The sequence below is a fragment of the Prionailurus bengalensis genome, chromosome B3, assembly GCF_016509475.1.
Source record: "Prionailurus bengalensis isolate Pbe53 chromosome B3, Fcat_Pben_1.1_paternal_pri, whole genome shotgun sequence".
Taxonomy (NCBI): Eukaryota; Metazoa; Chordata; class Mammalia; order Carnivora; family Felidae; genus Prionailurus; species Prionailurus bengalensis.
The window spans coordinates 29701685-29713920 of NC_057355.1; the positions used below are offsets into that span (position 1 = coordinate 29701685).

General features: G+C 35.5%; 1 protein-coding gene across 3 annotated transcripts in view; it reads right to left on the minus strand.

The window, feature by feature from the left end:
• Nucleotides 1–12236, minus strand: part of SCAPER (S-phase cyclin A associated protein in the ER) — a 535605-nt gene that overhangs the window by 250875 nt on the left and 272494 nt on the right. For all 3 annotated transcript variants that reach the window (XM_043554938.1, XM_043554936.1, XM_043554937.1), the window contains exon 23: nucleotides 2163–2289. In XM_043554938.1, the coding sequence (XP_043410873.1) occupies nucleotides 2163–2289 (127 nt within the window). The remainder of the gene's footprint in view (nucleotides 1–2162; nucleotides 2290–12236) is intronic.

Below are 12236 nucleotides of genomic sequence, written 5' to 3' on the forward strand. Positions count from 1 at the left end.
TAAGTTTAGACTCTCAGGTGGTCCTGCAGTGTATACTCTAAGGACAGCTTTACAGCAAGGTTTCTGACACAGACCATTTAGACTGGGAGCCAGACTACATTTTTCTCCCCCAAATTATAAGGAATCAGTAGTATTCCAGTAAATTGCTCCTTTGTGAACAGAATAACTTTACTTAGATTTTCATACTGAATACCTTTCTTACATAGATCATTTTACTTTTTCCTCAAAAATTCTGTGATTACTTCAATCTAAAACAATATTCATGAGATAAGGTGCACATGGTGGTATCTTCAAGTAAACTGTAGTCTGAAGTATAATTACCCTTTATAAAAATAAAAGTAATTAGTATGTGCTAATTTAAAAAACAGACATTTTTCTAAAGCATATCAAGCCTCCAAACACTCCATCTAGCACACGTCTGACGATTAGCAGTCTCTGAACTCTGCGACACTCTGAAAGGGATGTGTTATACTGAAGAACTGACTCTTTGTGGCTCTGCTGCTCTAGTTCCTACAGAGGACTGTACTGTCTGATGCCAAAATGCAGCTGAACACTATCTTGTAAAGGTAGTCATTCATATGCTTAAAAACCCAGTAATTCCACCCCTGAGGCATATGTCCTAGACAAGAGCAATGATTCTCAAAATATGACCCTTGGACCAGCAGCATCAGTGTTACCTATGAAACACAAATTCTTGGGACCCACTGAGTCAAAAACCCACGGTGGGGTGTGTTTTAACAAGTCCTAGGTGATTCTGATGTAGACTAAAGTCTAAGGCTCCCCACTTTGGAGAAATTCTTGCTCATTTGCTCTGATACATGAATGTCTGAGCAGCACTGTTTCTAATCTCTTTTTCTTTCTCTCTCACACACACCCCCATACACATTCAACCCTGAATGAATTCAATCCTGAAAAATAATGTCCATGTCAGGAAGAGATTTTAAAAACTGTGTTATAATTAACACAGTGAAGTACTCACTATACAGCAGAGAAAATGAATGAAAAACAGCTACATTGGAAACCTAAATAAAACTTAGAATCATAATTTTGATTGAAAAACTGACAGAAGTCTACAGTATATTTTATAAAGTTCAAATACAAGCAAAACAGTAATATATTACTTAGGAAAACATTCATTTGATAAAGAAATAAAGCTCTTAAAAACCAAAGAAATATTCTTCTTTTTAAACAAAAAAAGACAGAAAAGATACTGCCTTAATACTGTACAGTATTTCCTTCAGGGGAAGCAGAGACAGGAATGGGATATGGAAGGATCGCACTGGGAACCACAGAGGTACTGGGAACAGTCTAGTTTTTAAGTTTCATGGTAAGTTCATAGGTGTTCATTATATTTGGGTTATTTTTGTCACTACATTCTTTTTGTAGATCTCAAATGTTATAAATATTAAACCCAGAAAACAAAAAACAAAAAAATTTAGATAATAAACAAAGATAGCTATTACATCAAATAGAAAAATTAGAAACCACCAAAGTGATATAAATTGTGTAAACTATGGTATGTTCATTTAGTTACAATGAATTTTTAAAGACACAGGAAAATATTCATGATACAGGTAGTCAGATAAAATAATGTAAGAAATGTCCAGTAAAAAGATTAAAAGAAAATACAATAAAATATCGACAGTGGGCATTATAGGGAGTTTATTTCTTCTTGATATATTTAAAGTTTTCTATAGTGAATAATAAAGATCATTTAAAGATCATTAAGAATGTTTTAACTGTCACAAAAACATTTATGACTCTAAGTCATTAAAGAAAACTGCCAAATCTTCTTTTGGAAACAGTAAGGAAATTGGTGCTTATGGAAATCTGGTTGCGATTTATGAGCTTTATAATTTAAAGCTTTACACTGTCTGGCATAAAATTGTATATCTTTATTACTGTGATTCCTTTTAAATTTATTTTATTTTGTGTGTGGAAAAATATGACTTGTTTTTGCTGTTAGGATTTCAATTAAAGTGACTAAAAACTATACCAAATTAATCAGAAACAAAAGGAAAAAACAATCCATCAGTGGTTGACCAGCTTTTGGAAACACAGAAGAAATGCATAAGTGAGCATCAGCCTTATAATCCTATGTCCTGTCATAGTGAGAAAGAATCACGAAGATTAAGGCCAAAGGCCAGAGATTAGTTACATACCTTTTTTTCCAATATTCTAGCGATCTCGCCTAGGGTCCGATCTAAAGCAGAAACCTTATTGTTTGCCCATGAGCCACTGTCTTGTACTTGTAGTTGTTTTAGAAGATCTTTGGCTAATCGCTGAAGTCTTCAATACAAAATGAAAGGGAAGAATGACATTAATGAATTAGACTATAATATTTCATTTTCCTAAACCTTTTGAAACAAAAGCTACTTTCATTATTGTAGTAGAAAGTGCTTCACAGAACACCTCTGGGGAGGAACAAACAAAACCATTCCTAGTCCTCATGGTACAAAACAGAACTAGAGGACAGTACTGTCCATCTAGATTAGCTAGGACATTGCTACTATCAATTTCTGTGTGACACTTAAACTAGAACAGAACTGCAGATGGGGAGAAGGTGAGGCAATGATGGCAGAGAAAATGAGTATAAGAAACTCAGCAGGTTTTCATACTTTGATTTATATCTTCAAGGTAGGCTTGGATATTATTTTGTAAGCACTGTAAAGCCTCAAAATGTCAAACTCCCACGTTCCAATTTACAAGTAATTTGGAGATTGCCTGCCACTGCTGATGTCATTTACTTAGACAACAGAGCAACATTTGCTTTTCACCAAAAAATAAACACGTTACCTAGACTGTAGGATTCCTGCAAGTGAACTATGTGTAGTATTTCTTTGTGGCCCTTACTTCTTCTGTCTCATGTACCTCACTCTGAGCAATCCTCTTCTCCTTTCCACTTACTCGCTTAAGTAGCCCACTGACAGATATTCACCAGAAAACACTTCCAGATCTCTCTACTTCTCCCCTATACATCATCCCCCTGTTGTCTCACTTCCATTTTTATCTGTGATAGATTCTGTAGGCCAAGATTATAGTCACTTTCTGCTAAACATGCTACATTCCCTTTCTGTTGTTCTGTTTGTTACTCCTACCAGTCAAATTGCAGCAGTGGTGATAATCACTAATATTTAACTCTTACTGTGGGCTGGCACCACTCTCAGTGTCTTGATGTATTAATTTATTTAGCTGGATAATTACCATCTAGCAAGCCTTTTCTATCTCTGATCTTCCTATGACTATAGATTCAGGATCTTACTAAATCTGTCTAATCTGCTCACTCTCCATAAAGGCTTGCTTCATACATTATCCATTCTCTTCAAAACTCCATCCTTTCCTTTCTCCCTCTTGTTTTCAAAAGAAGATCTTACATTTCGGAATGAAAATGGAACTACTAGAACAAGAAAATCTTTACTTTCTGCCACAAAACCTACAAGCCTACCTATATTTCACCCATACTCTCCTTTGCCTCTCCTATTACAATCAAAGAAGACCGATTCTGCCCATGTAGGGCTAATCCTGCCACACAGACTCTGTGTACATGAAGTCTTTCTGGATCAAAATTAATTCTCTTCGTCTTCCTTCAGTGTCTTTGCAAATGCTCTTCATTCATTCCTTCTGAAATACTTCCTTCACCTTCACATTATCTAGAAAATTTCTATGTATCCTCAGGTTTTCAGTTCAAACATTACCTTCTCTGATTTGACTATTCCTTCAAAGCACTCATCACAAGCCTTTCCCATTCAGAACTTTATGCAATGATGAGAATGTCCCATATCTGGACTGTACAATATGGTGGCTGCTAGCCAAATGTGGCTCTTATGCACCAGAAGTATAGTTAGTGAGACTGAGGAACTGAATTTTAAGTTGCATTTAATCTTAATAATTTAAATAGTCACATATAGCTAGGAGCTATTATACTGAACAGTACAGAAGCATTGTATTAACTTCATGAAAGACGGCTCGTGTCTACCTATTCATTGCCTTATTAACAGCACCGAATGTGCTATCTCTACATAAGTGCACTCAACAGGTATTTAATGATGAATGGGCTAGGAAGAAATTTCTTCTTTAGTCTTAATAATATCCATATATTACAACATAATGTACATGATCTTATATAATCCTATGAAAACAATGTCCATTAGTCTTATTCCCATTTGAAAAAAATGAAGAAACCAAGGCTCAGGCAAATTCAGTGACTTTTCCAAGGTTTCACAACTGGTAAAAGGTATTAGTGGGGTTAGGCCTGTGATCTCAAATCTGCTTTTGTCTCCAAACCATATTAGTCAGTTCAAATAAGGAAATTTTCTTCACAAATAAATAATACCACAGAATACAATTTCACCTAAATAATATTTGTGTAAAAATGTTAAATTTCTCAAAGAATACAACAGCAAATGCAGCTCAAAAAGGCACTGGTGAACTACAGTTTAAACCTAAGCTATCCAACATGAATTCAGCAAAGTTGTAGGAAACAAAACCAATGTACAGAAATCAGTTGCATTTTTATACACCAATAATGAAGCAACAGAAAGACAAATAAAGAAACTAATCCCATTCACAATTGCACCAAGAACCATAAAATACCTAGGGATAAACCTAATCAAAGATGTAAAAGATCTGTATGCTGAAAACTATAGAAAGCTTATAAAGGAAATTGAAGAAGACACAAAGAAATGGAAAAACATTCTGTGCTCATGGATTGGAAGAATAAATATTGTTAAAATGTCAATACTACCAAAAGCTATCTACACATTCAATGCAATCCCGATCAAAATTGCACCAGCATTCTTCTCGAAACTAGAACAAGCAATCCTAAAATTCATATGGAACCACAAAAGGCCCTGAATAGCCAAAGTAATTTTGAAGAAGAAGACCAAAGCAGGAGGCATCACAGTCCCAGACTTTTGCCTCTACTACAAAGCTGTCATTAAGACAGTATGGTACTGGCACAAAAACAGACACATAGACCGATGTAATAGAATAGAGCCTCTAGAATTGGACCCACAAATGTATGGCCAACTAGTCTTTGACAAAGCAGGAAAGAACATCCAATGGAAAAAAACAGTCTCTTTAACAAATGGTGCTGGGAGAACTGGACAGCAACATGCAGAAGAATGAAACTAGACCACTTTCTTACACCATTCACAAAAATGAACTCAAAATGGATGAAGGACCTGAATGTGAGACAGGAAACCATCAAACCCTAGAGGAGAAAGCAGGAAAACCTCTCTGACCTCAGCCGCAGCAATTTCTTGACACATCTCTAAAGGCAAGGGAATTGAAAGCAAAAATGAACTATTGGGACCTCATCAAGATAAAATCTTCTGCACTGCAAAGGAAACAACCAACAAAACTAAAAGGCAACCTATGGAATGGGAAAAGATACTTGCAAATGACATATGAGATAAAGGGCTAGTATCCAAAATCTATAAAGAACTCACCAAACTCCACACCCAAAAAACAATCCAGTGAAGAAATGGGCAGAAGACATGAATAGACACTTCTCTAAAGAAGACATTCAGATAGCCAACAGGCACATGAAAAGATGCTCAATGTCACCCCTCATCAGGGAAATACAAATCAAAACCACACTGAGATACCACCTCATACAGGTCAGAGTGGTTAAAATGAACCAATCAGGAGACTATAGATGTTGGTGAGGATGTGGAGAAACAGGAACTCTCTTGCACTATTGGTGGGAATGCAAACTGGTACAGCCGCTCGGGAAAAGTGTAGGGCTTCCTCAAAAAATTAAAAATAGATCTACCCTATGACCCAGCAATAGCACCGCTAGGAATTTACCCAAGAGATACAGGAATGCTGATTCATAAGGGCACTTGCACCCCAATGTTTATAGCAGCACTTTCAACAATAGCCAAAGTATGGAAAAAGCCTAAATGTCCATCAACTGAAAAATGGATAAAGAAGATGTAGTTTATATATACGATGGAATACTACTTGGCAATGAGAAAGAATGAAATATGGCCATTTGTAGCAACATGGATGGAACTGGAGAGTATTATGCTAAGTGAAGTAAGTCAGGCAGAGAAAGACAGATACCATATGTTTTCACTCTTATGTGGATCCTGAGAAACTTAACAGAAGACCGGGGCGGGGGTGGGGGGAGTTACAGAGAGGGAAGGAGGCAAATCATACGAGATTCTTAAATACAGAGAACAAACTGAGGGTTTGGGGGTGTGGGGGAAAGGGAAAGTGGGTGATGGGTATTGAGGAGGGCACCTGTTGGGATGAGCACTGGGTGTTGTATGGAAACCAATTTGACAATAAATTTATATATATATACATTGCCAAAAAATGAATAAAATAAATTAATAAAAATAAATAAATCTAAGCTATCCATACGAAGTTTACTTTGATAAGTCAAAAGAATGAATATAAACTCTAATATCAGACATACCTTTGCTTGAATTCTGGCTCCAGTACATACCACATATATAAACTCTGGGACAATTACTTAACTACTCTGAATCTCAATTTCTTCACCTTAAAAGTGGAGATTTTATATGTGTAATATATATATATATATATTTATCTTATATATATCTCCTTTTCTTTCCTTTGAGAGCTTTTGAAGATCAGAGACAAATAATGTAATGTACTTAACACCATTCAGGAGTAAAGGAGACATTCAATAAATGATCAACTATTATTACTATTCATTGACAGAAGGTCTCAATCTAACACAAGGAAAAAGGGAATATAAAAAACACAGACACAGAATAAGAACAACATACTTCTTTTCCCTTTTAATCGAATATGGGCTAGAGTCCCATCCGATTAAAGTTACTGACCTTATCATGTTGAGAAATATTGGCAATGAAGTTTATTGTGTGACAGATAAGTAGCCACTTCAGCTTTTGGCTGAATAAAGCCTGCACACCATGTAACTAAATATCCAGCCATAGCCATGGATGCATATGAATCTAGCAGTATTCTTACCAAGAATGCTCACATTCCACTGAAAATCAGGGGTACTTAGGGAGGCACAAGGACCATTTTAATTCACAGAATACAAGAGGCTTGTATTTCACCCTGAGGTAAATCAAATCTGGGATTCATATGAACCTACCCTTCAAGGAAGAATGCCAAATCAAGGGGATGCTTTGGTAACATGAGATAAACCTCTGTTTTATTCCCTGCCTCCACAGAAGTACCACAAATAATATAGCCCCTTTCAAAAAAAAGCATCAGATTTTGATTCATACTATGAATAATTATAGACTGTCGGGACTCAGGCCCTGAAAGTTATTATTTTCCCTACAGGGGAAGAACAGAAGCTGTTTAGAGGATCCAGTTTTTAACACAGAAAATGTTATTTGAGTTACTTCTGGCAGAAAATTCTTCTAGCATGGGAAGAAAAAGTAGAGGCACTGTACCTCCCAGCCTAGAACATGAGAATTATCTGTCTGATAAAGGGCTTTGTGAGGAATTTTGTAAGGTCAAGTACTTTCTTCTCAAAACTTAAATTCCCACAACAACTCTAAGTTCATATATGTCACCGGTAAATGTGAAATGTAAATGTATTTCTGTAAGAAGCCCTAACTTTTGCCACAGTAAAGTTTTGGGGAGGGTTCATTAGATCACTGGGATGATTTGTAAAAATGTAAGAAAGGAGACTGGGTCCACTTTAGGAAGAAATATTGCTCGTTAGTGTGATGGACAAGAAGACATAAACACCTTAACAGTTTTAGGGCTATTGGTTCCCCTTCTGTTTTTAAATAATATGGTGAAGCCTATATTTTTAAATAATATGGTGAAGCCTATATTTTTAAATGTAAGATCTTAAGAAATAACCTAGATCAGATGACAAAAATCAGTGTACATGTTACCTCTTATATTGGGTATCTTTCATTTTTGCCCGCCAGCATCCCTTCTTGTAGAAAAAAGAACCCACTTCCCCTTTTGAGAAACCACCTGGCCTTCACATTACATGAGTATACTTGATGTGCTCAATGCTATTGGGGTGTTGCTGTTTCAAGGCCCTGACTCTCAGTGGAAAGAGCTAGGAAATGTGTATATAATATATATATAATTATATTATAATATAATTATAATAATAATAATATAATTATATATTATATAATAGACATATAATTATAATTATAATATAATATATAATATAATAATTATATATTATATTATATAATATATATTATAATATATTATAATATATTATAATAATAATTATATTATTATATATTACTATTACATATATTATATATGTCATATATACATATTATCATATTACATATATATATGAATAAATCAACACAGTTACATCTATATTTCTATTTCTACATATTGGAAAATACAAATTAAAACTGATACCTATAATTCCAATTCACTACATGGTCTTTCTATTCTTCCTGGATATATTTTTAACTCTTCTCCAGTAGTGAGCAATCTGCCTTTCATCATCCTTAATATATTTATTTATTTATTTGACCAATTCCCCTACATGTAACATATCACCCATCTTTGTTTCTATATGTATGCTATTATGTCCCAGCTTGGGCTCTGACTCCCCACTCTGGGTTTTTGTGCTCTCTCACCCTTGCTTGGGTTTCAACAGCCTTTGTCAGGCTTCCCTCTTCACGTGGGCTCTAACAGACTATGCCAGGATGCTCTTCCATAGAGATGCCCTCCTCATTCTGCTCTGACTCACTACGCCAGGCCATGATGCCCCACCTCACATGGAAGCTCCCTTCATTCTGCTGGGGCTCTGAGCTTCCACATATGGCCACTCCTCATGCCCCTGCACAAATGTCCACCTCAGCCTCCTCAGGCTCTTACATCCCCCACTGTGCCACTGTTGTCTCCAGCCATCTCAACACTGCAGATGGCTGCTTGGTATTCTCTCATCTAATGACTTCAGGACTAAATTTTTCTGGAAAGGGACGGGTAACCAGAGGAAGAGAGAAAGAGTCATTTTCACTTATTGGCTAGAATATTTTAATAAGAAGACACTTCATCTACTATTTGGTTACCAAATTAAATCAGTTATAATAATTACCCTTTTGGAAGGTCAAATTATCTTCTTTGTCCAGTATAAAATTCTTAAGTTGGCTACTGAGTCCTTTGACAAAATGCTAGAAGTTTTTGATAGCCTCCTTGCCATCTAGTATGACAGGGCATTTAGATCTAGAATTAGGCATTTTTCTAAGAAGTTCTCACTTCTTTTCGTGAGAAATGATATTTCAAGTCCTAAATCAGTGAGCTCACTGCTACTATGTTGGTCATTGTTTCTAGGTCTCTTTAATGGGCAGAGCTAGGAAATAAATGTGTGCACATACACATACATTCATATATATACATGTATACATATGCACATACATATACAAATATGTATACACACAAATACACATAACACTTTCTGAAAGATAAAATACCTCATAAATTCATTTAATTCAAATTCAGTCCTACAGGGGTTTTACCTCATCTCTTCTATATTACATTTATCTCCTTTCTCCTTTCCTGTAAACTCAGGACTCAACTTCTCAGGAACACAGGGGATGAGAGAATTTTAGTTTGCATAATATCTTTTACTTTATCGCATATTATATGCAGAACAGACTCAGAATAACATTACTGGTATCATTACCAATATAATTAGAGAACACTTAATTTATTAGCATACGTTCTCCTCATATTCACTGATATTTTTCTTAGTTATGTTATAAAATTATGAGATACAGTTACTATGTAATATTCTTCTTCTGGCCATCAGTCTTAGTTCCATAAGAAACTATATCAGGTTCACCACAGTCATTATGTTGAAGTCTAACAATTTTGATTAGATAAAGTTCATTTTTTAAGATTGAAGATCCTCAAGAAAAAAAATGTGGGTCAATAATTTTGCAATTGGCAAAACTAATTTTTGAAGGCATAAAATTATTGATATGCAAGAGCAAGGCAACATTGTTCACATGAGCCCTCCCAGAGGAACTTACTTGAAAATGAGGTTCACGTGATTTTTTTTCAAATTGGTTCCCTGTACTTTGCAGTGAAAACCTTAGTTATTTTGGGGTTCTTCTTCTTTCCTTACATCTGTTATTCCAGTTGCTTCTTTTTGCTTTCTTTCACACTGATGTCAATAACATGCAGTACCTAAGGCTGTTTGGATTTACTTGTTTTTTGGATTTCATGGAGATACCTGGTAAGGTGGTTTGTTGTTAAACACTGCCATGGGTTTTTGGTTTTCTTAACTACTTGCCTGGTTTCTATGTGAAGATCTGGAGATACTGAAAAATTATGCTTCTATTGCTACTGCTATTTTTTCTAGGCTTATAATTTAAACAAACGTCCTGGCTGCCCAGTAGTCAACAGACTGTAGTAAGGAAAAGCAGAAGCAGTAGAAGACTAATTAGGAGGCTATCAAATTAATCCAGATGAGAGATAATGGTAGGTTAAATCAGAGTAGTTACTATGGAGGTAATGAAAAGTGGTCAGATTCTGAATACATTTTAAAGACAGAGCCAACAGAATTTGTTGATGGACTGAAAATGAAGTGTGAGGAGAAAGAGGATGACTCTAAAGATTTTAGTCTCAACTTAAAGGATGGACTTGCCATTTCCTAAAATGAGCAAAAAATATGAGGGGTAAAGTTTGGGAGCAAATTTCAAGAGTTTAATTTTGTACACGTTCACTTGAGGGGTCCAACTGAACAAACAGACATCCAAGTGGAAATACTAAATAGGAAGTTGGATATATGAGCCTGGAGTTCTGGGGAGAGGGCTGGGTTGGAGTCCTAAATTTAAAATCCATCAGTGACTAAACGTTTACAGTCATAAAACTGAGTAAGATTACCAAGGGAATAATTCTGTGTTTGAATGCTCAAGACATAGGCATGCTAATGTTGGAGGTCAAGGAGACAAGTAAGAACCGAGCAAAAGATACTGAAAAAGAGTGGCAAGTCAAGTAAGAGGAGAATCCAGAGAAAAGTTCTGAAGTAGACTGTTTACATTAAAGGCCCTCCCGAATTACACCCTGCTATCCATGACTTGTACACTCTCCTCCTACAATGACCCTGGACTTGGTGAGATGACTTGCTTTGGTCAATGGGATATAAGCAAATGTAACACAAGCAGAGGCTTGATAAATTTTAAAATCTCCTATGAACACTGATTCAAAAATCCTCAAGAGAACAAGCAAAATGAATTCAACTACATATTAAAAGGATTATCACCATGACCAAGTGATCTCTCATCCTCAAGGCGGGAGGGCGGGGGGCTGACCCAGGCTTCCCTACACGGCAATCATAGGGGAGCAAGAAAGTGAGGTTGAAAGAGATGCCTCAAGACTTCCGAGGCCAAGTCTTGGAAATCACATAGTGCTTCTGTAGTCGTCTGCAGGTCAAAAACAAGTCAAAAGTCCAGAATAAATTCAAGAGGAAAGGAAATAGAGTCCACCACTTGATGTAATAGTGGCAAAGTTATATTAGATTGCACAGGGGCATGCCCCCAGGAATGGCTCAAGTTGTGGCTATCTTTGTAAACATTATCTCACCATCATATATTAAATTTGCTCAAATATTTTAATCTATTTCTAGACTGTTTTTAAAACTCTCTTCCATCAATTTGAATTTTTATTAATGCCCCAGTGCAAAAATATTTTAACAAATACTTTGATATCTGTAAGTGCAGTCCTACCTCACTATCCCTTAAAATTATTTTTCTAGAAATTTTCATTTATTTTTCTGTATGTTCTTTAAAATGATTCTTTTTTAAAATGGTTGTTATTTTATTGACATTTTACTATACCATGTCTTCTATCCAAGAGTGTAATTTGTTTTTCCATTTATACAAGTCTTCTTTTATACCCTTTGTTAGGATTTTAAGGTTTTTAATTTTTATAGAGCCTTCATATTTCTTGTCAAGTTTATTCTTAGTTTATTTTTTATTGCTATTGTAAATGATATTGATGTTTTCTAACTGATCATCAGAAAGGAAAGTATTAATTTTGTAGCTTGGCTATGTTGTTGCATAATCTTAAAGCAAGTTACTTACCCTGTCTAAGGCTTAGCTTCCCTAACGAAACTCATTGAGTTGTTGTGAGGAATAAACGAGGCAACACAAGTAAGGAGCCTGGAATGAGGCAAAGGCCCAGAAAAGCCAAATATTATCACATTAATTTGGTAATCAGCCACCTTACTGAATTTATTCTCTTATTTCTACTAGTTTTTCACTTGATTTTCTTAGGTTTTCCAG